General features: G+C 38.4%; 1 protein-coding gene across 2 annotated transcripts in view; it reads left to right on the top strand.

Moving 5' to 3' along the window:
- ADAM22 (ADAM metallopeptidase domain 22) overlaps nt 1-25,631 on the top strand; it is a 61,133-nt gene that overhangs the window by 10,578 nt on the left and 24,924 nt on the right. For both annotated transcript variants that reach the window (XM_042888742.1, XM_042888741.1), the window contains exons 5-22: nt 1,192-1,266; nt 3,507-3,578; nt 4,571-4,737; nt 6,824-6,908; nt 7,907-7,997; nt 9,271-9,322; nt 11,214-11,313; nt 14,093-14,164; nt 14,675-14,767; nt 16,767-16,847; nt 17,071-17,121; nt 17,392-17,455; nt 19,171-19,276; nt 19,896-20,012; nt 20,691-20,859; nt 21,812-21,920; nt 22,846-22,936; nt 24,222-24,239. In XM_042888742.1, coding sequence (XP_042744676.1) covers nt 1,192-1,266; nt 3,507-3,578; nt 4,571-4,737; nt 6,824-6,908; nt 7,907-7,997; nt 9,271-9,322; nt 11,214-11,313; nt 14,093-14,164; nt 14,675-14,767; nt 16,767-16,847; nt 17,071-17,121; nt 17,392-17,455; nt 19,171-19,276; nt 19,896-20,012; nt 20,691-20,859; nt 21,812-21,920; nt 22,846-22,936; nt 24,222-24,239 — 1,613 coding nt within the window. The remainder of the gene's footprint in view (nt 1-1,191; nt 1,267-3,506; nt 3,579-4,570; nt 4,738-6,823; nt 6,909-7,906; nt 7,998-9,270; nt 9,323-11,213; nt 11,314-14,092; nt 14,165-14,674; nt 14,768-16,766; nt 16,848-17,070; nt 17,122-17,391; nt 17,456-19,170; nt 19,277-19,895; nt 20,013-20,690; nt 20,860-21,811; nt 21,921-22,845; nt 22,937-24,221; nt 24,240-25,631) is intronic.

Raw genomic sequence — 25,631 nt, 5'->3', positions numbered from 1 at the left:
TTGCTGAATCTCAAGAGTAGCATTTCTCTCAATATTATAAAATTTTGAAACACCGCTAAATTGCACATGGAAAAAATAATAGATAAAATATTTTATCCTATTTTGGATATGTATTTTTTGAGAAACTCCTAACTAATGAAACATTAACAAATCACTTTTATGTTGCAATGGTGACAAGTGCCTATTTTATCTTCCTTTGTTTTAAAATAAATATTCTAAAGTGATATTTCGGTCTCCATTTTCTTAAAGGGGAGAAGAAATTAACTTATATTTGTACCTTGGAAAGACAGAAACAATTCTTTGCTTTAGGAATGGAGCTAAAATAATGGTACAGGTCAAAATAGAGCTCAAGGGCCTGAACAGTGCTGGCAACATCAAACAGAGAGCAGTGAGAAGGGAAGATGACTTTCTCTCTGACTAATGTAACCATCTCAGATTGAGAAAAGAAGTGAGAAAGAAACTGGAAAAAATCCAGAAATCATTCATGAGGATCTTATTTTACATTAGGTGGTTTGCTGTCTTTCTTTAAACTAGCCATTACTCTGCATTTTCAAATCATAATGATGTAATAACTCTTCTGGAAAAAACCATGGAGAAGCACTGTCATCAGTGTTTCTAAATGCAAAGTGTGTGAGATGGAGGTGGGTACTGCATTCACTGTATGAATCAAGCAGTGCAATAAAAAATAGCTTAGGAAGGATTACTTTTTCAGTGAAATACAAAGTTTATATATGTGGGCCTCGCTGAGAATTGTCTTTTAAAAAACCTAAACTTGGAATTTATTGGATTAAAATGCTTGATTTCATTGTTTAAGCTCAAACGAGTGTTCCAGAGGAGGTGAAATACGAGGACTATATATTTGAAAAAAAAAAACCCAGTCCATTCCTTTTCACCCTCCACAAGATATTCCAACCAGTTACACAGTAAATATGTTTACTCATTTTTACTGCAAATCCAGACAAAATTGACAAACGTGTAAACCTACAATTGTCTTCATGGGGTACAGCTAAGGATTTTTTTACTGTGGCATAATTAATCACAAGAAGTATTGTCAAAATCTAAAAGCGGAATTAAGACAATTAACAAAAATATGTGAGAAACTTGTTTGCTGAAACTGTTTCTAGTTATCAGTTATACTTTCTCTGTATTCTGCCATCACTAGGCTTTTTTATGGTTATATTCTCTCTGTAGGTTCGTCAGATTCCACGTAAAATTGAAGAAGAAACAAAATACATTGAGTTAATGATTGTAAATGATCATCTGATGGTAAGACTAGCATACTTATGTTTACCAGTAGAATAAAATTGTCTTAATTTTCGTATAAGTGATAAATAATAAAGAATAACATATGGCCAGAATAAGTGCAGTGTCCTTAAGAAAAAAGATTCATGTTGATAGAGATGTCTGAACAATAGCAAGATGATTTCACCAAGAATGCAAGCAGTCCTACCTATCAGAGAAAGCATCATAAATTAAAGCTTTGCATCAAAAGGTAGCTAATGAAAATGGGGCTTAAGTTGATGGCTTTCTTTCAGACTTTCTTCAGCACTTGTTTTCAGTGCAGCAGCTCGGCAGTCACTAATGTAATCATTGACTTTGTGCAGTGGGAAGATTAATATTGACTAGATTTTTTTGATACATCCGAATAAATTTAGAGAAATGTGTTTTGTTAAGCTTGAGTACTTTCTTAGGGAAAAACATAAATGGGCTCTCTAATGTAGTGGAAAGAAGCATAAGAAGGCTTAGAGTATTGAAGAAAAACAGGGCTTAGAGAAGCACAGATTTATGTCAGTGAAGTTCATTATTAATTAATTAATAAAAGGCATAGCAAAAGAAATGATGAACTCTTCATCTCTCACACTCTTGAAATACGAACAGGGTACTTCTTGAAGATGTGTTTGTTTCAAACACAAATGGTAGGATTTGATACTGAAGCAACTAGATAAAGCTCAGAGACCAGTGATGCCCCTCAAACTGCTGATTTTATTTATTAGATGATTTTATGATTCCTTATGGCTTTGAAATCAGTGTGTCTATGCATTTTTGTCAGTCCTTTTTGCAAGGTACAACTTCTTTCTTTTACTCAAACTGGCAAAATCAGACAATAGGAGTCTGAAAGGAATTTATCATTCTTATTAGACAATTTTAGTGATACCAACATGCTCTTGTCAGCTCAGTTTGGTGAGAGTAGCAAGAACTTCTTAGATTAAAACAAACAATAAGAGATGCTGAATTCTCTGAAGTAGTATGTTTATCCTGAAGACCTGAGGCTGCAACATTTCCACTGGGACCTCATTTGTCTGGAGACAGTGCTTCCTAATTTTTGGTTAATTATTGGCAATGCAAGAATCAGCCAACTTAGAAGTTTGTTCTCTGAAGCAAATGTCTTTGAACACCTGTAATAAGCTACATAATTTCATTCCATGAAGAGGAGGTGTGCTTTCAGCTCATCCCTTACCCTATGGCACATAGGCGTGTTTTGCACATTCTTTATGTGTGCAGTAGATGTGGCACTGCAGGTGGACTCAGCCAGCAGCTCCCAGGTCCAGGGACACCTCCATTTATTTCGTATATCCATTTCATCTTTTATACCATTTTTAGCTTTGCAGTCTTGTTCTTCTGTTATTCTAGTAAGTGAAACTTCCTCATTTTTCGGTGTTTTTTCTCTCCATTTCTGCTCATAAACCTTCCTTTCCCACCAGCCAGCTGTGTATGGGAACTGCTGAGTCACAGCCTGAACCTCTGATTGATCACCTGAGGCGAGCCATGAGTCAGCCATGGAGCACAGGTGAAGGCAATTCTCCTGTGCTGCTGGAAGGGGTGGAGCCAGGCTCCACCCCTCCTGGACCTATTTAAGAGCTGGCTACCAGAGGGGAAGGATCTCTTCTGGAGATTGCCTCTATTGGTGTTTTGTGGTGAGCCAGCCAGGAGGGTAAGCCTCCCATTTTGTTCTCTTTTGTTATCATTGTCCACTTTGCCTAACTCTCTTGATTATATTGTAACATCTTGATATCCATTGATTATACAATTGTAACATCTTGATATCCATTGATTATACACAACTGCCTGACACTTCTTATGAACTAAAAGATCCCAACTTCCAGAAAACGTTCCCTCCAAAATCAAGCATCTTGGGACACAAGATGGTCAAACATTTCTGAAAATCTTTGCCTTTAAGTCCTGAGTTCTTCTAAGATACTTGTGACCTTCATACTCATGGTGCTCATTTATGTCTGTGTTTCTGCAGACAAGAGTACATGAAAAAGTATCTTCAGTAGTAAAAGAGGTTAACAATGGATTCCTGTTCGTATAGCATTTTTTTTTTCTGCTGAAGATCTTAGAATGCTTTCCTTACAACAGTTGTGTAATGTATGTTCAGCACAAGAGACCAAACCATACACAGAGGCTCTCCTGTTGGCATAGTTCTTTTTACTTAGTGGGCTTTTTGGAAAAGGAGCTTGTTTTTCTAAATCTATACTTGTAATTTATCTGTGTTTGTTTTGCAGTGTAAAAAGCACCGCTTATCAGTTGGCCACACAAACAGCTATGCTAAGTCAGTTGTGAACGTGGCAGATTTAGTAAGTACTTGACTGAATGTTCTTTTACGCATGAGATCATCATATGATTCTCCTTCTGATAAATCAGGAGCTGTTATTTCATGGTGTACCTAATAACAACAAATGCAAAGATTACCAGTTTTCATCTAGAACTGAAGTCAGCCATGTCAGCCTTTGTCTAAAATAAAGCATTAGAGATTTTTTTGTGGCATTTAAGTATCCTTTAACAGATAGATCTCGAGTTGGAAGTTTAAAGAGAATCTTAGATATGATAGTTTTTAACACAAGCTTATAGGTTGTCTACCTGAAACCTAAAAAATTATCGGAATTAGAACACACTAAAATATCTCTTAAAAAAAAGAGAAAAATGAAAATCATTTGAGTAGTGAGTTAGAATAGGGACATACAAATGGATTATGTGGATTATATTTTTGATACTAAGCAGCATAAGCTGCTGGCTCTTACATCTCATTCTGGAAAAGCATTACTAGAAAAAAGAAGAATGTAGTTCCTACTCTTGAAATGTGGAGTATTAACCCCCAGTATTGAATGTATGGCTGCCGGTGAGAGGTTAAATACTCCTGTAGAGGTGAATAGCAGTGAAAACAAAAGGTTTTTTGACATAAGAGATATCTCTTGTGTCCCTGAAGTGAGCTGGACAATATAAGATGCCCGTTAACCCCAAATCTTTGAAATGTTTGAAAAGCTTCTGTAGCATTGTGTCAAAAACCTCACCTCTGTTCTATGATCCTCTGCCTGAGCAGGACCTCAGGGGGATTTTTCTGTGGAATAAGAGAGGGGATAGAAGAATTAGGCCTAAAATCTAGATATTACTTTCTTTTCATGTTTGTTGTTGCTTTTAAGGGAGACAAAAGCACCTGGGGGAACCTAAAGTGTGTTAGAACAAGCTAAATATTTTGTCATATAAGAATGAAGCCTGTTACAAAGAAGGGGTAAACCTCACCTTCTTTCTCCTTGACATAATCTATTTGTTCGTTCTGTTAATGTACTAGATATATAAAGAACAGCTTAACACCAGGATAGTATTGGTTGCCATGGAAACCTGGGCTACTGATAACAAGTTCACCATATCTGAAAACCCCTTGGTGACCCTGCGTGAGTTTATGAAATATAGGAGGGATTTTATCAGAGAGAAAAGTGATGCAGTTCACCTTTTTTCGTACGTAATCTCGTGTGATGTTTTCTTACTGTTTCTTTTCCTTTCCTTGGGGGTTGCTTATCACGAGTGCCTGACGCGTCTCCTTTCTGTTGTGTGTATAACTCACAATAATAAAGAAAATAACATTTCTGAGGGGAGGTGGGAAGAAGTTAAAACAGCACACAATGTGCTTGCCAGTGCAACCAGAGGTTTTGCTCCCCTTTTAGTTTTAACATATTAAGCTTGAGCTGCATGCACTGTAATTAATTCCTGGCTGTCCTGTACAATTACCTGCTCTGTGAGTGCAGGAGGGTGATGCATGGTTCCACCTTGTGCATTCACTTCTTTAGTAGTAGAGCACAGGCAGCACTGTTGAACTGTGTAAAAGCAGAATATTGGCTTTAAAACCCATGAGCTTTCCTGCTTAAGAAGCACTCTGGTCTGCCTTGCTCTGTTGAATGACTTGCATGCTGCAGGATTACTAAAAGGAGCATTGAATCCTCAGAACAGTCTGTCCTTCAGAAAGACATATGATGTAAGAATAATAATCTGGAAGGAATTTTATTATCTCTAAACTATCTCTAAATTACTTTGATAATAGGATTGATGTAACAAACCATATCTAAAAAATAACAGAGACACTCTTGATAAGATTTTTATCCCCAGGAGACAGGCCAGGTAGACTGTTCTGCTTGGAGCCCTTATCCCTCTCTGCTGAGAGATAGGAAGCTATATGAACAAATTTAGCTTTAACTCCTCATTTTCACATGATTCCAGTAGGGAGCCACTATCCAGCCTCTCAGTTTTTTGCACACGCTTAATTACTGTCATTGATTTCCTATGTGAAGTTAGATCCCTAAGTGTTACTTGTACATTTTAGTTTGTCAGTGTCTCAGTTCTTCATCTGTAAAAAGGGAATCATTTTTTTTTTTTCCCCCACATCTTTCTTATTCCTTTTCTGTGAAATTGTAAGGTCTTTAGGGGACACAGTAACAGTCTCCCTGTGACAGGGACAATGGATAACACTGTAATACAATTTCCAGTGCTACGTGTAACACCATTTTCACTGGTGTTCAAGATATTGTATTTGTAGATTACTTAGGGAATACAGTTCTAAAATTGTGTCCTTGAGTAAAATATGGCTGAGTGGGAAGGGCGAGTGACTGCTTGACTGCCCTGGCAGCACACCAGTTAAAAATCAACTTCCACTTTCAGTGCAGTTAGCCCATTGTGTTCTGTTTCATGTTTTTTTCTGTTTTCCTTTGAGAAAACCAGTGTGCACTGGCTTGGCTGGATCAGTGCTTCTAAAGTGGTGCAGAGTATCTTTTGTCTCCAGTAACTCACAATCATTCATACTGACTTGGTCAACATCAAAGGCATCATTAAATTTAGGCTTACAGTGCAGCTGCCACCTGGATGAGATCAGCTGCAGTTCTGGGGAGTTCTGACCCATCAGGGAGCCACAAGGCATCTCCCTTTCTTTTTTGCCACATCTGCATTGCTTAACTGGACATGTGTCTTCTTCCCGGGCCTCCTACTGGAAGCACAGAGGCCACTCTTGCACTCTGTAGCATGCACCAAAGCAGTGTCAAAGTGTGGACTTAGAAAACCACTTGCTAAAGTATGACTGACCATAGAATGGTTTGGGATGGAAGAGACCTCGAAGTCCACCCAGTTCCCACCCCCTGCTATGGGCAGGGCTGCTCCCCCTCTAGCTCAGGCAGCCCAGGGTCCCATCCAACCTGACTTTGAGCACCTCCAGGGATGGAGCACTCACAGCTTCTGTGGGCAGCTGTGCCAGGCCTCACTTCTACATATGAACAAAAGTATGGTGAGATAGGAAATCTTGTCTTACGCTTTCTTATATTAGGTAATGTGAGAATGAGGAGGGAAGATGGTTAAATTTTTCTGGAGACTGTCTGTCATATGAGTTTTATGAGTGTTATCTGTGATTCTCATTTTATTTTTGCATAACTTTTCAACATAGTGATGGGACCTGACATTTGCTCATTTCTCATTTGAAAATAAGATAAATACTAGGATGGGTAGGTGCAAAATTTGTGGGATGAGCAGGGTAAACTTTCTTTTATGTTCCTTTTTGTCAAAGGGGGAGTCGATTTCAGAGCAGTCGAAGTGGTGTAGCTCACACTGGTGGAATCTGCTCCTTGCTTAAAGGCGGAGGTGTGAATGAGGTAGGTGTGGGTACTGGGGTGGATGAAAAGTGGTGGAAATTTGTCTGCAGGGAATTTATCAGTGCAGTTCCTCAAAATATCTTGCTGCTGCTTTGCTGATGCAGAGCCTTAGCACTGCTCTGTGGAAGGGAAGTCTTAATGAAGAACAGAACATGAATAAAGTTGGACATGGGCTCAAATGCACTTTCCAACAGTGTAATTTTTGCAATATTCTGTCATTCATACTTGTGACTACAGTAACAAAAAAGAAGCAGACTTTCTTAACTTATTTGTAAGCCAGCGTTTAGTCTTCCTCACATGTTCATTTTCTATTTCCTCTGAAGTAATTACTTTAACATTGTGAAACTCATTTTGCCTTTTATTGCCTTTAAATGAAAAAAGCTTTGGCTGTGCCTGAGATTATAGAAACATAGTGGTAATTTTCAACCTTAATGATTCTAAGATCACCAAGTCCAATTGTCAACCCATTACCATCAGGCCCACTAAACCATGTCCTTCAGTGCCACATCTGCACGTTTCTTGAACACCTCTAGGGACAGTAATTCCACCACTTTCCTGGGTAACCTGCTCCAATGCATTACCCCTCTTTCTGAGAAGAAATTTTTCCTAACATCAAACTGAGCTTCTCCTGGAGAACCTAAGGCCATTACCTCTTGTCTTAACACTAGTTATCTAGGAGAAGAGGCCAACTACAACCTTGCCACAGCCTCATTTCAGGTGGTTGTAGAGAGCAATAAAGTCACCCCTGAGCCTCCTCTTCTCCGGACTGAACAATCCCAGCTCCCTCAGCTGCTCCTCACAAGACTTGTGCTCCAGACTCCTCTCCAGCTTTCTTGCCATTCTCTGTCTGGACACACTCCAGGGCCTCAATTTCTTTGTTGTAGTGAGGAGCCCAAAACTGAACACAATGCTTGAAGTGCAGCCTCAGCAGTGCTGAGTATGGAGAGAGATACGTGTACCTAACTGATTACTCTTCCTACCTTACTTACTTCTTTCAGTTTGGAAAGCCTGACTTAATGGCAGTTACCCTGGCACAGACATTGGCTCAAAATATTGGCATTTTCTCAGACAGAAGAAAACTAATAAGTGGTAAGTTTGTATGCTTTTTCACCTCCTCTCAAGAGAAGATCTTAACAAGAGAATCTTACCAGTGTCTCTCTGATATGTTCTTTTGTAATGTTTCTTACAATGTTGGAATACTGTTACTTCTAATAAAATGAGGAGACACTACCATTGGTTTACCTCTATTTAAATGTCACAGTTTCCCCCTGCCCTAATTGTTGGTAGCACTGGTGCCATCATTTTGTTAAAAATAAATTAAAAAGGTGTCTATCACCATTCATTTCAGGGAGATTGATGTAACACCCACAAACTGAATGGCTGCTATGCTGCAGTGCGGAGGTAGAGAGACAGACATTATTAGACCCAGGGATGATGATTAGCCCCCTCAGTCCTGTTACGAAGGATGGATTTGGCAACGCATCTCTTTCCCTGTCTGCCTTAAATGAATTCCTCTTCTATATTACCCAAATCTCCTGTATTTATCACTCTGCTGCTGCCATTTATCTACTATTTGTAACCTTGAGTTTCAACTTCCTAATAGCCTGTTAACCTGCAGTGCTTTAATTCATCAATCCTCCATCCCCACAAGCAGCTCTTCCTCCCTACTTTCACTAAGCAAAATTAGTACTGTGCTTTTTTAAGTGGCATATGACAATTCATTGCGCTGAAAGCCTTACGTTTAAAAACATAATTACTATATTGACTAACATAAATGTTTTCATGGATTTTGTTTTCAGACGTTGTAGAGACAGTACATAATGCAGAGGTACATCTGCAAGCAAAAGTTATTGCAGTACACATAATTTTATTTTGAAAAATACTCCAACACGTAGGATGCTCTGTGCTACTTACATATTCAGTATTCATTTTCTAGCTGCATGTTATTAAACTGCTGTAAGGAAAAGGGGAAAATAGTAAAATTGCTGGGTCCTATTGATTCTCTTATTGACACTGAAAATTTGGGAATCAAATATAATGACATGGGAGAAGGTGGCAGATCTGCCTTGTGATATGCAAGTGCTGGAGGCTGACTGCAGTTTCCTCTGACTTCACTTAAGGGAAGGAAAAAAACATAGAGCATGTTTTCAAGGTGCAGGATTACAAAGAATCATGCATAGATTTTGAAAGAAAGCTCAGTGTGCACTGACACACTTAAATTAAAGTGTGCAATAAAAGAACAAATGATTCTTTTCAATTTATATTTAAAACTGCAATAGAATTGATTCCAATGTGATTTTTGTGATAAGAAATGTACTTTGGACTCTCAAGATTCAAGATGTAAATTTTACTTTGTTGTCAGGTGAGTGTAAATGTGAGGACACCTGGTCTGGATGCATAATGGGAGACACAGGGTAAGACATTTGCTGGAGGGAGGTCATGTCCTGCATACAGTGCCATAAAGAAAAAGCATGAAAATGTTTGTATTTTGCATTTCAGTGGAATTTTTTCTGTGAATTATTTTATTTTTCAGAAAGCAAACTATTACCTACAAAATATACTTAGAATAGACACTTATAAATATGTGAATAAGTAACTTAATGAGAGGATATAAGGATTTTTAGTAACAACTGGTTTCACTTGCAGTGCTCAGAAGCTCAGCAGCCAAGCCAGGTTCTGCAGAGGAGCAGAACCATGTTTCACTTCTTTTCTTTCATGAGTTTGCTGCTGAATTGTGGAAACAAAGACACATCAAAATTCCTAAAATACTGTGCTCAAATTCCTTGCCCATGTCTCATTTTTATTACTTCTACTGCAGTCTTTCATTTTTCATCCTACAATTTATATGGTAATGCTAGAAAAAATGCTCCCATGGGAGGTTTGATATTCTCATGCTCACATAAAATAGTCACTGAAGAGATTTTATGTGAGGACTACTGAATTTGTAAATTTCTGCTGTTAGCTGAAATTGATGATGCTTCCTAGTACGTGTATTCAGAACTTAATTCTCCATATTACAGACCTGTCTTCATGCATATAAATTAAACAAGATTCTATTATGAGATACAGATAGTACTCCAAATTTTTAAAGCAATTTTGATCTCACTTGCAAATTTCACAGTTGCTTTGTGGCAAGAACTATTTTGAACAATATAAAGCATATTTCATTCAAAATACTGAAAATATCAATGTGTGCCTTTTTTTCACTTTGTGTACCTAAAAGCAAACTGTGTAAGATTTTTCTGATTTTCAATATGACAGAAAGCCAATATGGGGAGACATTCTTGATTCGTCTAAAAAAAAAAAAAGCTTCCTTATCTAATGGCCTTTAAATTCTTTATTTGAAGTCTGAACCTTTAAAATAATTAGGCATACGACAAATATATGCACTCATAGCTTATTATTGAACAATGCGAATTCCACATTCTCTGCAGTCTTTAGATCTAAATCATAAACACTAGAGACTGTAAAGAACAATTATGTTTTGCAGATTATCATTGTTGGCAATGCAGGATTATTTTATGATGTACTTCTGCTAATATTTTGTTTTATCTAGTACTGAACTGATACTAAGAAGCCTTTGAGACTCCAAAATCTGTTTGAAGCATAGGTACTTAGCATAGGACCTAAACATAAAGATCACTTAAGTCACCTTAGGAAGAACTCTTTCCCTGTGGAAAGGAGCAATTCAAAGTCTTTTTGCATTGGTTAAAGCTCAGATTGGTATTAAGTGCAACTCAGATTGGCAATCGGTACTCAAATGAAATCCATTCCATGGGGCACAAGAGAGAAGGAAGCTAAAATGTTAGCTGATGTTTGCTAGAAGCACATTTAAACATGGCATAACTGTATTATATAAAAAAATCAGTGGGCCAAGAGAGCAATTTCAACTAAGAGAGGAGTGAACTACAAGCAATCTTTAAAAGGGCCACGTGTGAGAAAGGCAGCTGTTGTCCACTGCAGAATGTACGGGAAGAAATAACTGTATTTCTGAAACAGGCCCTGTAGTGGAAGTGGTCATGTCTGTGAGAATCACACAGTGACTGTTTGGATTTATGATATTTGGCATAAAATAACTTAGTGGAAACTTTTTGTCTTCTCACTTTACATGAGCTCTGTGTAATTGTTGAAAGATGTTTCTCATTTACTAAAATTATTTAAAATTTAAAGAATGTTGCAAGCAAATATCTTCCGTCTGATTCTGAACAGTGTATTTTTAGCAGCTTTTCTAAAATATATTACACTTGTCCTCCTCTTATTTTGAAGAAAGAAAATGTACTATAAAAAGCACTTATTTCTTTGTAGGTATTATCTACCAAGCAAGTTCTCCAAGTGTGATATTGAAGAGTATCACGAATTTTTAAACAATGGAGGTGGAGCTTGCCTTTTCAATAAGCCAACCAAGGTAAGAATCACCTTATTCTTGAGTATTTTTTCTTTGAGAATTATAACTTAGATGAAATCAAGAAGAGTGAAAGACTGGTGTCTTTGGGCAAGAATCCTTGGAAGATGAAGAATAGTTTTCTTTCACATCTGTTCCAAGATCTAGACACTCTGCAGTAGGGGGAGCACAGCTATGCAACCACGATTGCTTACAGGTGGTTGTGGTAGTTGTCCTCTTGGGAAGAGGGAACAGTTTTCACAGTGACTTTCAGAAACGATTTTGAAAACTGGGACTAATTTTTTTAATACTGGAAGAGGCAGAGCAACAGAGTGAGCCCTGAGAAGCAGGGAGCAGATGCGATGGAGCTGCTGGGAGGGAGCTGCACAAGCATCAGGGCTGCCTGAATGGCTGATACATCCCCTCCATATTTGCCTGTTAAGAATGAAATTGGAGGTCTTGCTGCATGAGTACTGGAAATCAAATGTAGTGGGGAATATCTCCTTTTCTTTGCCTCTTGTGTCTGAATTTTTTACCAGCTAAACAGCTTTATTCACAGGGTGCGTGCGAAGACTACAAAATGATGAACTGAGACATTTCAGGGAAATAAATGCAAAGCAGGGCTAAGGAAACTGCAGCCAAGATGTAAGCAGTTCTACGATGTAGGATTTGCAGCAGGGTTTCAGTATAGATCTGCTCCGTTTACTGAAGCGCATGTTAATGTGTAAATTAATTGTAATCTTGAGTCTTTTCTACGTATAATTAATATTATCCCCTATTTAATGGCTGTATTTTAAAAAAGCAGATGAAAGAGGCTAAGGCAGAAAGACAGTACCGCATGGAAAAATTGACTTGGTGGCTGAGGTGGCCACAATGCAAAAAGAAAGTCAGTTCTGGGGTACATCTGGATAAACTGTGTGCTTATCTCTGAAATGTTATCTCCTTTTCATGGAATGACATAGAAAAGTAAGGAGAAAGCACTGTAATTGAGGAAGAAGTTGCAAGGTTTCTCATTCTTTAAAATGTTCCTGCATTTCAAAAGTTTGTTTTTTCCAAGTTTATTGCAGACAGAGAGTAATGCTGATCATTTTATTACTTTGCTGAGTGGATTGTTTCCATAGTGTAATGCTTTCTTACTTGGGCTTGCTTTAGTGATTGCGTTCATTTACCCATCTGTCACTCTGAAAAACACAATTACTCTGATCTCAATTTAGATTACTGGCATTTGCAATTTTTTCTAGTGGCATATGAAAATGTGAAAGTCAGATGCAGAAGCCAGGGTGATTTAGACTCTTTCTGTATTGCTGTTCGGGTTGTGTTGAGGTTATAAACAGTGGATGTCTGTCTACTTCACAAGGCTGCCAAGCACACGTGCTTCCTAGTAAGGGTGGTGAAACACCAACTTGTGGTTTTCAAGAAACATGAGATGTGTCAAAATGCAGCATTCAACAGTGCTCTGTTGTGAGATCAGCTGTGATTGCCAAAATCAACTCCAGGAGCAGATTGACCATAAGCTCTTTTCAAGCAATTAGATGAATTATATAGTGTCTTTTGGGGATAAGTTATGCAATTTGCTTCCAGTTTTTGTTCTTTTATTTCACGTTTAGTGGTGCCAGTGTGCTGCAGGAAACTGGAAAATGTCTTACGCTGGGTTCCTCTCTTTGTGCCATCTGCTTGTCTGTATTGAGCAGCGCAGTTAGAGATGCCGAAGAAGTTAAGATATCTGGAAAAATAAGAAACGAGCAGTTTAAAACAACTCTTCAATAATCGTGACAGATAATTGCTTGCTTATATGTAATGTAATTGCATATTGCAGTCAAATTTCCATTTCAGTGGGGGATCTAACAGTAGCTGCCAGCATGTGCCGCAGATGGTGGGCTGGTTTGTGGCACCGAGGCGGCTGCAGGGTGATGCTCCATCCTGTGGGCTGCAGAGAAGCAGCAGCCAGAGAACCACTGTACACCACCAGCAGTGTGTTTGTGCAGGTGGCTCTCGAGCAGGGTGGTTTCTAGAATGATCCTTGTTTAAGAGATGAACTCTAATTTAAACTAACTTGGTAATGCACTTCTATACCTTCTCCTTCATGTAATAAAAGCCACAATGATGTTTTCTTATGCTCAAAAGGAAAAATTTCTTTCTTTTTGGGGGGAGGGCTGAGGGGTGGGAAAGGACAGTGCTACTACAAACATGCAGATTTTTACATTTTAAGTGTTAGTTTGGTGGGGAGACTGAATGGAAAAGGAAGGGAAGAAGTCTTAGCAGCTTCACTTATCTGCCTGTATCACATGTTGCAAATTCCCAACTGTGATAGTTGAAAAGAAAAGGAAATAACAACCAACTGTTGCAAAAACTGGTGAAAAATCCCAGCCTCTCCCCTTTCCCTGCATTTCTGAGCCATCTGGCCTCAAATGACTTCATGGTTATCCTTTCTGAAGGTATATTGCAGGATTCAAGCCGGGGCATATGATTCCAGAATAATTGAGTTACAACTCCTGTTGTGATAATGTGGAGTTGTTTCACAAGTTGTCTTTTACTGTCACACCTTTTGTTTTTAATTATGACTTCTGCTCAGACTGAATCTGCTGTAAAAACGATGGTCTGACACAGAACACACCATGTAACTCAGTGTAACTGCTGAGTTAGATGTTGTTTGGTCTCTGCACGTTTCATTTGTATTGTTTCTGCTTCTCTCTCAGTTTGGCACCTTGTTTTGGTTAACGCATTTGGAATGTTAGCTGAAAAAACGACAGTTGTGGAATAAATATGACAGTGATTCTCTTCAATTTCTGATTATGCCCTGCAGCTTCTGGATCCTCCAGAATGTGGCAATGGCTTTGTGGAAGACGGAGAAGAGTGCGACTGTGGGACAGCGGCAGTAAGTGCAATGTGCTTTAAATTAGCAGCAAGGTCCTCTAGCTGCCCATCACTGCTCGGGGTTAAGTGGAAGAAGACATGCAGTGCTAAGGTCCCGAGGCAAAAAAAATTCTTCACTTCTCACATTTTTTCATCATGTTTGGCACAACATAGGCCAGCTATAAAACAGAAATGTTTTATCACCACTTCAGTTCTGAAGAGTAATAAAAATAGCTACCTATGCAAAGACAGTCCTTAAAAATGAAGTATAACCTGGTCAGTGCTACAATTTCAGAACTTGATGAGCAACATTGTGGAATTAGGAAAATGATTTCCTATACTGCATAGCAAGCAGCAATTTCATACTTCACAGTGCAAGCTCTCTTCTGCCTCCAGGTGCCTAGCAGCCTGGTGAAGAATCTGTCCATAGACAGATGTCAATAGATAGGTAGCATGCTAAGAAAGAATGTGAGAAATATGGGGCTCATCTGTTTTTCTTGAATGTTCTGCTACAAATGTCTGTGTTCCTCAGGAGTGTGCCAGCGAAGGAGGAGAGTGCTGCAATACCTGCACGCTGACAGCAGGCTCCCAGTGCAGCAACGGGCTCTGCTGTCGGAAGTGCCGGGTAAGGGCATCATCCTGGCAGTGATACAGGCACCACAGCATCTGTACTTCTTGTCTCTTCTTAAAACAGGCTGGAAAATGATTTGTCCAGGGCTTTTTGCTGTGTTTTAGGCTTGGCTTCTTCAGTTTGAGAGTATGATTAGAAGTGGAGAAGAACCAAAGCCTTCTGGTTTCAGAATCAGGCTGAAATAATACGTGCACAGGCTTACTTAGGGGCCGCTCCCATAATGCCTGCTGTGTTGTTCTGTATTTGTGAGGCTGAATGGGAAAATCGTACCACGAATGGCCTGAGAGATGTGATTTAAAAAAGTCAAAAGAGCTAGCAGCAGTGTTCAGAAATGTTAATCTAAAAGACACCTCATTTCAACTTCACTTAGCTATCAGTCCCCTCTCGTTTGTGCTGACTGAAATCCCATTGCATAAAACAAATCGAGTCCTACATAAACTGCAAGATATTCTTCCTGATACATCCGTAAATAATAAAAGAGATCTAGCCAGGTCTTGGCTGCAAGGGAGCCCAGACAAATTTCACTTCAAATAGTTGTTGATGCTCATTTAATAATAATGACAATTATTATTAATGATGCTAACACCATGGTGGTGTACTATGTGTGATATTTTTATCTTCATCATTTGAGGGTTTCATTTCCTCAGGAGGATCATTATTAACTGCAGACCACATTCTTGATTGTGCTCATCCTAATGGTAAAAAGAAAATGCACAGATTAGGCTGGAACAGATCACATTTGCCTAAGGACATTCCTTTTTTTTAATGTAATATAAAAAAAAATCAGCAGATTGCCAGTGTGGGTGGATTTTGTTCAAGTATCCAAGTCACATGGGCGCCACACTGAAGAATATTAGAAAAAGAATTAAGCTTTTGTGTACCTACATTATTTCTGCAAATGAGATAAGGGCTTGTCTATGTAAAGAGCAGGGAGCGTGAGCAGAAAGGAAGAATTCTGTAAAACTTACATCCCTAGGAACTATTAATCAGGACAACTCAAAGGACTTTTTACTAGCAGTACCCAATCTTGAGAGGTTACCTTTTCCTGCTGAACTCTACCTGAAAGCAGGAGTAGAAAAGGGATTGCAAACAAAACATGGTGGGTGTACATCCCAGCATCTCATAGTATCTCTGACAGCATTGCTGTCTGCATCTTTCCAGAGACAAGTGGGTAAACCTAAACTTAAGGTTGAGAAAGTGCTAGAGTCTTGTCTTTGCACTGTCACATACTTGTTCACAACAGCCATAGAGTTAGCAGTTGTCCCAAACAAAATGTGTGTGCACACGCAGCAGAAAGCCATGCAGCTGTAGAATGAACTGGTTAGCTCAGGCTTCCAGGCAAAATAAGAGATCTGAAATACGTCCATGACCAGAGGCACCAATGGTTGCCCTTATGGGATGCCTTCCTGCTTTTGCAGGTCAGTGGCACAGTCTTTAATCAGATTGTAAATGTGTTTGTTAGGTCACTTGTTCGTTTTTCATTCTTAAATCCCCATTCAATTAGAAATTGGTGTCAAATCATACCTAATTCTGTATATTTATGAATAGTTTCTGTTCTGCAGCAGAAATTTTTGTAATTTGTAATAACCATGATGATAATTTTTAGGGCATTATAGTCTTCTAGGTCTTAAAGGAATTCGCAAATATCAGTATCTCTCCCTCTGTGTTTTATTAAAACAAAAAAAGTCACAGACATGTGGAGGCCCTGGCCAGAATAATGCCCCTGCAGTGTTGGTGTGACAGGTCCCTGGGGCCCATGGCAGCTCTCATCACCTGGGGGTGAGGTGATGGCTCAGGGAGCAGTGCCACTCACACCTGCAAACAGTCTGTGGCTCAGATGGTGCAATGCCTGCCAGGGGAAGGAAAGCCTTCCCCCCTCATTCAGAACCTTACTATTTCCCATTCTTTATTTTAGTTAAAATGTGAAGAAGGTATTGCATTTAAGGCATAACATGGAGAAACCAAGATACTGATTTTGTGTCCTTTTTTTCAGTTTGAACCTAAGGGTGTTCTGTGTCGAGAAGCAGTGAATGATTGTGATATTGCAGAGAACTGCACGGGAAACTCCAGTCAGGTAATTTTTAGGTCTTATACCCCAGAAATGAAAAAAATGCCTGTTGTATCTTGGTCAATATGAGTGTTACTTTTTTGTATGATACAGTGTATAAAAATTGTTATTAAAACTGGTGTAAGCTCAGAAGGAAAATATGAAAATGAGATAATATTCTATATGCCACTTGTTGTTTTTGTTTCCAAGCATTTCTGAATGATCTATTAGTTATTTTCTCTCCCTATAGTGTTCTCCCAATATTCATAAAATGGATGGATATTCATGTGATAACAGGCAGGTAATTATTTCAATTTCTTTTATGTTCTTAATGGTTTTATGGATTATATCTTATAGAGCTTGATTTAAGAACTTTGGAATTCACCTTGGACAGTGTCATCAAATTCCTGTTTTTTGGGTGCTGGTCATATTTTGGAGCTAAGCATTTAAGTAGGATCATATTACTTGACTTGCTAGAAAACATAGCAAGTCTGTTTATTTTGCAAATGCTTTTTTTTGTTTGATAAGCAAATTATTTGAAGTTGTTTGTATATATTTTCTTTCTTTTTAGGGCATTTGCTTTGGAGGAAGATGTAAAACCAGAGACCGACAGTGTAAATATATCTGGGGTGAAAGTGAGTAAATAATAAAGTTTCTAAGTTGGTTATCATTCATGTGGCTTGAAAAGTAGTTTTCCTGAGAAAAAATTATGGGAAAATGAATGCTCAGACCCATTGAAAACAACCAGGACTGCATGCTGTGATCCAGAACTCTGCTCCATTTTGATTTTTGCGCTTGAATTTTAGTTTTTCTTTTGAGTAATTTTGGTACTCCTAGAACTTCAAACTCAGTTTTAAACTTAACTTTAAGCTTGTTTTTAACTTCACGTTTGTTTCTTTCTTAGTTCCATGTTTTTTTTTCTGTTGATGTTCTAGTGCTGACTACATCACCTACTTCTCCAAATAACACATCCTCTGCTCCTTTTTGTGGCATAAGCTATTCATCAGGCAGAGCTGTGGCCTATTCTAAAACGTAGGAAAGATCAAAGAAATTGCAGTGGACACTCAGTAAGAAGAGCACAGTCCAGCATGTGGACTGCATGTCTCTCTTTGAAGACAAGGCTTCCTGAAATGATGCCCACTGGCTGTGCAGATTACTTTTGTCAAGCAAAGTGTGTATTTAGCTATCATTCAGTTAAAGCTTTGGCAGTTCAAACAAACCTGCATATGTGCAAGAACCACACATGCAAGAAGGGAAAAATGAGTGATTCTTTTGGTCTGGATGGTAATGTATATCATCTCACCAAACACAGCATATCTGTAGTTATTTTTCTATTGCTATAGCAGATATTTTCTACTGCCTTATGTTTGATTGGCAGTGCTCTAACTGTAAGAGAGGTTTGATCATTTTATGATTGGGAAATAAGGAATTAGGTTGCATTGCAGTACAAAAAGGTGCCATTTACATACTCAATTGTGTTGAAAGCATACAGTAATTTCTACGTGGTCACATATAATATCTCTCTTGGACATCAGACATGTTACATATTTATATTAATAGCATGCAGACTGCAACAGTTTCAGTGGTATGTTTACAAAGAACCTTTGACAGGACAAAAGCTCTTTGAATGGCTTCATTATGTTGGGAGATTATAGGAATGCAGGCATTGCTGAAGATGAGATCCTTATGCATGGCACAGAAAGTTGAGTTTAAATTTGTTTTAGAGTTTGGCTCAAAAGTACTGATGGCTTTGGAAAGCCTATGCTAAACCGCAGGATTACTTGGATGGTAACAATTCACCTGGAGGTTTCAGGGGAGCATCTCCCTTCTAAACCTCTGGCATGTACTATAAGGATATTAAACCTTTGGTATTTGTGCTGAATGTGGTGCTTCCTAAGCAAGCTTTGCTGGTTAGCTTTGAAAAGAGACACAGAACACCTCCTCCCTCCACCTCACTCCTTTCTCCCCCTCATTTTGTTTTTCCCTCCTCTTTTTCAGCTCTTGATCTAGTATTGATTACCTTACTTGTATGAGACTGAAGTTTTACATTTAACTTCTTATTAACAACCTAGGGAACCTATAATGACATTTATTGACTAATTTCAGTGGCTTCTGGACATTTTGAGTCAATAAAATTGGTCAATTATAACAAAAATTTTAAAAGAATCCTGTCAACAATTTTCAGTTCTTATTAAGAATATCTTGCAGAGTTCCAAAGCACATCTGCAGACCATGATACTGCATTTGACAGATTGGAAAGCTCTATTTACTATCATGGCGCATCCCTATTTCCCAGGGCTTGGCTTTTCAAAGTCTTTATCACCTGAGAAGAGATTTGTTTCTGTTTCAGAAGTGTCAGCTGCTGACAGGTACTGCTATGAGAAGTTGAATATTGAAGGGACTGAGAAAGGAAACTGTGGAAGAGACAAGGACTCTTGGATACAGTGCAATAAACAGTAAGTTGATCCATTTAAAAACAGCTGGTGTGGGATTTTTATCCCTTCTTCAGTTCCCAAGGTTGCATGAAGAGACCTCTGAGCAGAAGCATGTCCTCTTTTTTCATTCTAATTCTGCTTATAGATCCTTTCCCAGCTCTCTGTGCAGATGTGGTAACCTTACTTTTGTTCCTTCACAAACTCCAAAGTGAAAAATATGCATTAACATGAGAAAGGCCTTACCCTCCTAGTCTGACAATGTGCAAGTCCCTGCATACAAGTTTAAAGTCGCTTTGAAAGTTGTGTCTCTAATTCCTTAACATATGTCAGAGACCACTTCTACTGCTTCTCCATGGGACAGCTGTTGAACCTTAATAGGATATTAAATCAATTTGATGTGGTTTGTTCTTGACAGTTCTTCATTTGCAGGGCATTGTTGATAATACATCACAAAAAAGCCTCATTCTCAGGAGAATAATTTTTGTGGGAAATAGGACATTATTTATGGCAGTTCTGTCAGTGAGAAAAAAGCAAGAATAACAAATATGTTGCAAAAGCAAGTGAAGAAAAACACATTTTTGATCATGCATTTTTCTTGAATTTTCTTTTTTGTGAGTATCTGTTTATTCTCTCAATGCAGGGATGTGCTTTGTGGATACCTTCTGTGCTCAAACATATCTAGTGTGCCCAGACTTGGAGAACTTGATGGTGAAATCACTTCATCGGTCTTGCAGTTTGGTAAAGTCTACTCTTGCAGGTAATTGGAAATCCTGAAAATAGGGCTGTCAATATACATCTTGCCTGGAAAAGGATGTTTCTCATTCTGAAGTGGAGAACTGTTTACAAAAAAAAAAAAAAAGTGTCCCATTAAGAAGTAATCATTATTCCAGCTCAAACTTTTTAACCTTCTGAAACTTTACTGTGTATGGAGAGCACAGCTGTTTTGCAGACCCCTTTGTGTAGCTGTCAGTTTTGCCAATAGAGAGATAATGCTCTTCTCTGGCCTCTCAAAACTACATTCTTTAATATTTGTAGCATGTTTAGTTTGCTGAAAATACTTAGACATTTGCTGCACTGCTAAAGCTAACTGGCAGCTTAATGCATTGCCATATGTTAGTTTAATACCAGTTACAGACCTGGTATGTTCTCACAGCAAGATGAAATAAAGTCCTGCATAACTAAATTCAGTGTTTCTTACAACACAAGCTCTTATGCAAGAAAAATGTTGTTTTCATCATTATATTCTTTGATGTAGATATACTCCATTTTGCTTTGCTTCACACTGGGGCTGGTGAGTTAAATTAGCTAGTGCATACTCTTCCCTGGTCCTGTGCATTGCATAATGCAGACAGAAATGAAGGTAGCAGCCCAGAGCACTTTCTTGGGTGTCTGGTAAAAGCACAAGTCTCTGGGGATCTTCCTGCTTGTCTTATAGTGGTGGGCATGTGAAGCTTGATGAGGAGACGGACCTGGGCTATGTGGAGAATGGGACGCCATGTGGGCCAAATATGGTGTGCCTTGACCATCGCTGCCTCCCCATCGAATCCTTCAACTTCAGCACCTGCCCGGGCACCACAGACACCCAGATCTGTTCAGGACACGGTGTATGTTCTTATTCTCTTCATTCCTCTTGTCCGTTCTGGCTAAGTATACAGTATTGTGTAGCAGAGTAGCTAGACCTTGCATGAAGCCAGCAGCGTGACTCTAGAAGTCTATACTGAAGGAGACTTATCAGTGAACATAATGTGCTGCAGTCTAAGCATCACAGTAAGTAGATATTAATTTTACAAAAATCTTACCAGCCATCACTTGAGCTAACTTGCTTGGTATTTCCTTGGGCAGCATTCAGAAGGATATAAAGGTTTTGTTGCCCATTTCTTAGAAAGGAGGGGCTATGTTCTTCCAAATGCTCTCTTTAATTACTTCTGTTGTGTCAACAGCCAATGAAATTCATAAAGTCATTTGATTTTGTTGGCTGAGAGTTAATTCCCACCAGAAAATGGAGTAGTGAACTGGCTCCCGGCTCTCATGGTCAGTGTCTTTGGTCAGTGCAGAGCCTATGGTTTTGCTGTGGCCCTGGCAAATCTCTTTGTCCCTCATGCAGTTTGAAAGAGTGTCCAGGTCCCTGTGGCTTGGCTGAGATCAAAGGAACTGTTCTCTCTTAATGCCTTTTGTCTCCTGCACTGTATGAGAACTCCCTTTATTATCTGAAATTAACCACTACTTCATATTAAAAAAATAATTGAGTCTCCTAAAGCAATTTTAGATGGCTCTATTAAATATACATTGAATTAAAAATCTATTAATGTACTCAGTATCTCCCACTATGTGATATATTACATAATATATTACAATATAATACATATATAAAGAGTAATGATGCGTTTAATATATTTATATCTAATACATAAATTAAAAATTGCAGTATATTAAAAACGTTACGCAAAATTTTGCAGGCAGTTAAAGTTGGCACATCTAACTGTACCTATTCTGTAGTTTAATTATGGGAATAGATTAATTTTATTATTTGATTCTGAATGGCACTTTTGGCTGCAGGTTTGTAGCAATGAAATAAAGTGTGTCTGTGACCGATTCTGGGGAGGAGATGACTGCAGTTCTCGAATCAAAGATGATGTATTTTTTTATAAAGATGCCATCAACAAAGGTATGTAGTTATAATTTTTTAACAAAAATTAGTAAAGCTTGGATTTGAGGAAGTTTCATTAAGCAAAACTAGCTCTCTGACTCTTCCCGCCAGCATGCAACACGATGCACCGGTAGGAGCCTCATCCCCTTTCTTCTTTGTTCAGCAGAAGCACTCACTGTCAGTGCCATTCATGAGTATTTGGTGCAGCACTTGTGACTGTCACCAGTGCATCTAGTTGTGCTTTGCTTGCCCCAGACATTTCAGTGACCTGATTAAGTGATTGATTGGTTAGGACAAACAAAAATTGACTTGTTTTTGTATCCTGGTGGAAAGATATAGTTTCTTACATGTCATTTTTGTTTGTAGAGTCAATTTTTTATTACATGGAAACATGCAGATTGTTGACACAAAATTTTAGTCTTTTACATTTTTTTGAGTGAGAGTTTTATTCCTCTTGAGACTTGCATACAAGAAGATAAATTGGAGAAAAATGAGAGTGTAAATGTTTTATATAGTCATTAGGAATTGCTCTGTGGGGCAGTTTTACTGTCTCCCAGAATGCCATTTCTGGTCTTTTTTACTTTATTCAGCAATGAGGAAGTTTTAAACAAAAAGTCCATTTTATTCCAATGTAAGTATTTGTTTACTAGACAGGTGATGTGATTGCAATATAGTGGTTTAGTATTGATGACATTATGTTGGTATACCTGGCACAACTTTTCCAAGTAGCAAGCATTCAGTTACGTGAAGCAGATAGAACTCAAAGTTTGATATACAAAAGAGCTTTGGATGGCCGTGTTATACTTCAAGATGGCATTGCTGGTTACAATTAGTCATCTGAGTGCAAGTTGTTCAAGCAGGTTTTTGAGAGATGGTGAATTTACTGTTCTTGTATATTTTATCCTGAAAGTGCATTTTGTTTTCCCCTTTCTTGTGTTTCTAGGTGTTGTTAGCACAAACATAATAATAGGGGCAATTGCTGGCACCATTTTAGTATTGGCTCTCGTTTTAGGGATAACTGCGTGGGGTTACAAGTAAGTAAATTGTATTCTTCTTAATTTAGTTAAAATATGCTTATTTAATCTGATAATTGGCTACGTTGTGATAGAAACAATTCAAACATCATCTGAAGAAATCCAGATTTGATTATATTTGTACAGTATCATTTTTTGTAGTGTTAGCATTTCTCAGAGGATTCTTATATGCATATGTGATTTTGCTTTTGGAGGGTTTGGTCCAGGTTTGAAAGATTTTTTTTCTTTTTTCTTTTTTTTTTTTTCCTTATTATTGGAAATGGCCAGATTGTAATTTTACTGCATCTAACTAAGGAAATGCCAGATTACAGTCTGATTGATTTACAAATCTTTCCTAATGACAGAATAAATTTAGAAAGATTTGCCTTCGGACAGTAAAGCCTTAGGTCTCCCTAAACAGATATTTGTCTTCAGTCAGCTTAACCCCAAATCAATTCAAACGTATTTTTTTTGTGAGAAAGACCTGCAGTGTGTAAATAAGTTGTGACTTCTTTCCTGATGTAGAACTGTAAGTACTCTGCTCACTGAAGGTCAAAGTGGATTGTTTTAATCTGATTGCTCTTTTTCAGTATTTCTCCTTTTGTGAATTTCTTTTAAAACCAGAAAAGTGCAGTTCTTTTGCATACATTACAAAAAGTCAGGTGCTTGTTTAGCCACTGGTGTTTGAGTGAGAGTGACTGTCAGAGTCCTTCCTCCGTGCGCTCTTGAGGCAAGTTGCACTGCAGGCAGTGCTGTGGCCAGGACACAGCCCCTTGGTTTGGCATTACAAGTTGGCATGTCCCCTGCCCCAGCATTACTCTGAGGTAGGCTGAGGGCAGCCAGGAATACATAAGGAAAGAGGCTTTTTTTGGAAAAAAAGCTCAGAGGATTAGGATAGTAAAAGGACAGGTTATGCTGCCATGATAGTTCAACGTTAGCTGCTGGAGGTATTTGAAAATCTGAGCTTCTATGCTGAGTACAGCTCCAGAAGTTAAGGGCTAGTTTGGAGGTTAGCCAGAGAGATTCGCTTTTGGAAGTGGAGGGCAAAAGGGCACCATTCATCAGCAGCACCGCAGTGAATAGACTGAAAATTGTCATGAAGGGCACTTCAGGTCAGTGCTGACGTCTTCCGTCAACATGAGTGTTTTTCCTTGTTTATTCTTGTTTATGATGATGTTTATTTCAGAACTGGATTTTGTTGAAAAATTTTGAGCAAAATTTCCCTTCTGTGTATGTTTTACTGTCTACGTGTACCTGCATACTGATAATGTAAACATATTTCTTTCTCTTCTTTTTTTATGGAAAGAAACTACAGAAGACAGAGGTATGTGATAAAAGTAATGCAATGTATTTCTAGAAAATTCTGAAAATATCTTTTCTTGCTCATTTACATGCTGCAAAGAAAATATAGGGGTGATGAATTGTCATATTTTAAAAAATATTTACTTGAATATATAAAATTAATGTTGATTCTGTACACATTGCTTGAAATCTCAATTTCACTGGACTCGTTAGCAAAAGTAATGTTTACTTCTTAGAGCATTTTAGGAAAACAGGAGAGTATTTCCAGTAAAAGGCTGAAAATCTGCTATTAGGGATGAAATTATCCTTGAGATCTGAGGATTGAATAATTAATATTCACACAATATTTAGGAGCCTTCTGAGACAAATTCATTTCCAGTGCTTCTTTGCAATTAATGCAAAGTACTGTGCAATTAAATCAGTGTGTGAAAGGAGAGCCCATTCCCTACAGCCACCCTGCTGATGTATTTGTAGCCAAATCATGGCACCAGCTTCAGAAGAGGCCTCAGCTTTTACACTTGAAGTTGGTGGCCGGAACTCAAACAGTGATTTGGGGTTCAGCTCCCAGAAGACCACCATCATCTGCTTCACAAAGCAATCTGGGAAGGAGATCTGCTGCTTCTCACAGGCCTCTGCAGATGAAACATTTTCTCAAATTCTCCTGTTTTCTGCCCGTGTTACCAGCCCCTGATCCAAGCTGTTGCTTTGTGTGTTGCTGCTACCTGTTGTGGTTGTTCTCCTCCTCCTCTGCTTGTGTAGTGCTTTCTCTGCCAGACTTAAAATACAAAAAGCAGAAAAACTCTGCAAAGTGCTGGTAGCTTTATGTTGTGCACAACAAGCTCAGAGAGAAGACAGAAACAGTGACTAGAAGAAGTCAAAGCAAGCATTATGGTTGGACTGGCAGGTAGGAAATGTCACCAGGCACAAGGAAGGAAGAATTTGGCAGTTTGGTGGTGCTAAGTGGTGAATGTTGCATCCACAAACACATACGTAGCCTTTGAGTTATTCTGTTGTTGGCAGAGGACAGAAGGGACCTCTAAGTATGGGAAGAGACTACCCCCTGTGAATAGCACTGGAATGCTAGAGAATCTCATGTTTTTCACATTTCCTAAGGATGTGGTCAGTTTGCAGCTATGTCTGTGGGCATGAACAGAGAGAAACCAGTATAGGTTACAGCTTTTGGAGGTGATGGAGGGATGGAGATACTTCATGAAGAAAATGAAGTTTGTAGAACTATTCTGTGGAACTGTCTATTCTAAATAGAATTATTTTGGATATGTACACAGAGTGCCCCACAAGCGTTAAAAACAGGCATCTACCTCAGCGTCTCTTTTTTAAAAATTGTTTATTGTTAGTCCTTAAATAAAGATGAAAACAAGACATTGAGATATTACTTAAAGAGGCATTACTAAAG

This window comes from Lagopus leucura, unplaced genomic scaffold, assembly GCF_019238085.1.
Source record: "Lagopus leucura isolate 7727_CA_CO unplaced genomic scaffold, USGS_WTPT01 Super-Scaffold_100157, whole genome shotgun sequence".
In the NCBI taxonomy this organism is placed as follows: domain Eukaryota; kingdom Metazoa; phylum Chordata; class Aves; order Galliformes; family Phasianidae; genus Lagopus; species Lagopus leucura.
This window is presented reverse-complemented; position numbering and strand designations above follow the sequence as displayed.